The sequence below is a fragment of the Halyomorpha halys genome, unplaced genomic scaffold, assembly GCF_000696795.3.
Source record: "Halyomorpha halys isolate HHAL.00 unplaced genomic scaffold, Hhal_1.1 Scaffold242.1, whole genome shotgun sequence".
Lineage (NCBI taxonomy): Eukaryota > Metazoa > Arthropoda > Insecta > Hemiptera > Pentatomidae > Halyomorpha > Halyomorpha halys.
In genome coordinates, this window is record NW_027106343.1 from 129,898 (window position 1) to 133,752 (window position 3,855).

A 3,855-nucleotide genomic window follows, 5' to 3' on the forward strand; every position below is an offset into this window, starting at 1 on the left:
TGGGGTACAGGCGTTTTAAGATAAGTTTCTCAAGGATTTTTCCCATGATAGGTTGCAGAGTGATAGGACGGTAAGAGGTTGGATGTTCTGGCGGCTTTCGAGGTTTGGGAATCATTTTGATTATGGATAATTTCCATGGGTCAGGAAAGTATGTGGATCTGAGGACAGAATAAGTGATTTTAAAAATAAAAAATAGTTTTGAACATATATATTACTTATACCTCGCTGGAATGCACCTGATACTAAAACCGAGTATGAATTTCACACCCCTTTTTTCCCCTTAGACAACGCCATGACAAGTCGATCACGACAAGCTTATGTATAGAAAAGTTGGCCACCCCTGCTATATAGCGAATAACCTGATGATGGTGTGACAGCCCCGAAACGTTGTTAATGAGTCATCAGAATAAAAACATTTTAACAAGATCGAGTACTTTCCCCTCATTTAAATATATTTTATTCTAATACCACTATACTTGTGGCAGGTTCCCAAGAATAGTAAATAGTAGTAGTATTTGTTATTAAAATAAAATGAATGAACATTAATATCTGTTGCAGAAGTTCAAGGAATCCTGCGAGAAGTTGAAGGGAGGTGCCTTGAGTCATAGGCCACATGACCAAGAACTTGCGGAACTGTACGGTCTGTACAAGCAAGCTACAGTTGGTGACGTAAACACTGGTACGTACTACTCAGCACACCATAAATGTTTGTTTCATATCAATTTATTTAGAATAATACTTATTTAAGGATAAAGAAAAAAAAATTAAATAAAAATTTATTTTATAATAATAAACATTAAAAGTTCATATTCATAAGTCTTTAATGAATAAAACAATAAAGAAATATTTTATTGATTTACAAATTTTTGTTGAAAACTATAACATTCACTTAACTTTTTTGGATCTGGATTTGTAGATAGTTGGGGTATTAATGATGTTGTGTTAAATGTTATAAGTATAGAATTGTGAGCAGCCCTATTTAAAGTCACGTTGAATGTAAAATGCATAAGAGCTCCTTGCAGATTTTCTGAGAAACTTGTTTTATAACCTTTCCTCCCAAATTGTTGTTGTTGTTTACTTCTAAGTTTTGATTGAAATAATTTATTACAACATGGCTAAATTGAGTGAAAAGTAGAAGTTTGGCTAGTGAGTGTCTTGTTGATCTTTTAACTTGTAAGGAAGAGAATCAAGATGAGCTAATTGACAATTGTCATTACATTATTATTATTATTGTCATCCATTGCTTTATTAGGGATAAAAACATACAAAACAATACTAATAAAAAAAAAAAAACAAACTACGAGGAAGTAACCTAACACATCAAACAAAACGGGGACGAGCTCAGCTGGTCTGTTGCGTGACGTAATTCTCCATTTAACAGACCTAGTAACAGACTCTTATCCATGTTATATCGTTTTAACATGGTGGAATATATATAAGGAAATATTTCTCCATTTAACACGCTTTAACATGTTAAACTAAAGATCATGAATACCCCAAGTGAAGGAATTGGCGGGATTTAAAGGTGAGAAGGATACTGGAGCTACGAAAGATGGTAGGGATCAAATTCCAAAGGTAGGAGGATCTGACAATGAAAGATCTTTCGTTCGGTGGACTGCACATACCAGCCTTCTTCAATGATCTGCAACATATAGTACAAGAGCCGGGAAGAAAAAAGGCAGTAATCTCACCTCAATTTATGATTGCTTTAATGAAAACTATGTATAATTAATAGTCAAAATTGATGAGTCTGCCAAGTAAAGGTAGGGGGAATACAAAATGGCGAGTGTCTCAAAACCTTAAATAAAAATTAATGTTTCATTCGGAGCTCTGTATCTTAAAAACTACCAACAACACTAGAAAATCTAAAAGGACATTATTTAAAGAAGAGTAAATTTGCTGAAATATTAGCCCTAAAAGAGCTATTTACGTCCAAGAGTTCTCGAGATATAGCCTTTTAAAAAAAACATTTCATAAAAATGTACTCAAATATCAATAGTTAGAGAATCTATTTTAAGAAATCTGTATCTCCATAACCATTCGGGGTGCAAATCTCTATTAGCACTCAAATTAAAATTAACAATTGTAATATACAGTAGTTTATGACCTTTACCTTCGTAAGAATAGTAGTTTTCATGATATTTGCTAAAATGAATTGATTTATAGTTATTCGGACGGTAGGTTTGATTTATGAAAAACTTTATTTCATAAACCATTGGATCTAGATACGTCTACCAGCACCCAAATTTAAGCTAGTTAAATTTACTATAAAATATTTTATAATTTTTATCTTTGTTGGAGTAGTAGTTTTTATGATATTGACATATGAATATAAATTTGGCAAATGAAAATTTGTCTGAACAACTATAAATCAATTTATTTTAGCAAATTTCATGAAAGCTACTATTCCTACGAAAATAATCATCATAAACTACTTTATAGCTGATTAACCTAGCTTTAATTTGAGAGCTAATAGACATCTGTAAGTCAAATGGTTTTTGAGATATAAAGTTTTCAAAATAAATTCACCAACTACTAATCTTTCAGTAGATTTTTAAGAAATTTTGCTATTCAAAAAAGCTATTTCTCGAGAACTATTGGACGTAAATAGCTCTTTTAGGGCTAATATTTCAGCAAATTTACTCTTCTTTAAATAATGTTCTCTTAGATTTTCTAGTGTTGTTGTTAGTTTTTAAGATATAGAGCTCCGAATAAAAAATTAATGTTTTTTTAAGGTTTTGAAACAGCCGCCATTTTTTATTCCCACTACCTATACTTGGCAGAGTAATCAGTTTTGACTATTAATTATACATAGTTTTCATTAAAGTAATAAAAATTGGGTTGAGATAACTGCCTTTTTTTATCCTCTTGTGGTCTTGTACTAATATGTTCAATCCGTTAAACAAATGCAATGCAAATTAAAAGAAATTATCAATAAATAGAAATAATTAAAAAAAAAAATAGTCTCAGCAGCACAAAAACAAAACAAGTAATATATAAATTTAAAAACATGTAAATAAATTAAAAGAAATTGATAAATAAGTTAAAACACAAATAAATAGGTTAAAAAGCTAAACAAAAGCACAAATGAGTAATATAAGAGTTAATTCCCATTCAGGTCATGATATATGATGCCCAGACAGTACAAAATAATATTCTCTGCCAAGATCGCAATATTCAGGATGCCAAGACCTAGGTCTTTCAAGAAGCTCTTTGATATATTTGATACTGTTCCGCGAGATCCAAACCAGAGATCTCATGGTGAATTATCTCCGAAGGTCTCGAGGAATTTGTCTTTAAGAAGAAGGATGCATTTTTTTTTTATTTCCTTATTTTCCCTTTTCACTCCACCCACCTTAGGATGTTATAACTTTTTATTCTCCTCTCTCTAAGAAAATTTTCATGTTACATGTAACATTGCATGAAGTTACAGTCTTCAGGAAAAAAAGTTTGGCCGATATTGTTAAAAAATTGTAACCATAATTTCTGTAGCAATGCTCTTTAATTCACTATTGATCTTAAGCAGTATAGAATTAATTTTACTAATAAATTTTGTCTTTTGTTTTAGCTAAGCCAGAAGGAGGCGACGTAGCTGAACAGTACAAATGGGAAACCTGGGCGAAGAGGAAGGGAATGTCCAAGGAAGAGGCGATGGAGCAATATGTAAGCACGTTTGAGAAGCTCTCTGCCAAATAAAATTTTTAAATCTTTTAATACAAATTTGTTATTTAAATATAAATAAATTATCTATCATTGATTTTACATGTATATTTAAACAAATATATTATTGTTTATTATGTTTTTTCATTCTTTTTGTAAACCCGAGTATTAGTATTAGTATTAAATTATTTTTTA

At 30.7% G+C, this 3,855-nt stretch overlaps 1 protein-coding gene across 1 annotated transcript in view; it reads left to right on the plus strand.

Annotated features, from left to right (window-relative positions):
- LOC106680096 (putative acyl-CoA-binding protein) overlaps window positions 1-3,802 on the plus strand; it is an 8,813-nt gene extending 5,011 nt beyond the window's left edge. The window contains exons 2-3 of the mRNA XM_014419584.2: window positions 559-679; window positions 3,569-3,802. Coding sequence (XP_014275070.1) covers window positions 559-679; window positions 3,569-3,696 — 249 coding nt within the window. The 3' untranslated portion in view covers window positions 3,697-3,802. The remainder of the gene's footprint in view (window positions 1-558; window positions 680-3,568) is intronic.
- The last annotated feature ends 53 nt before the right edge of the window (window positions 3,803-3,855 follow it).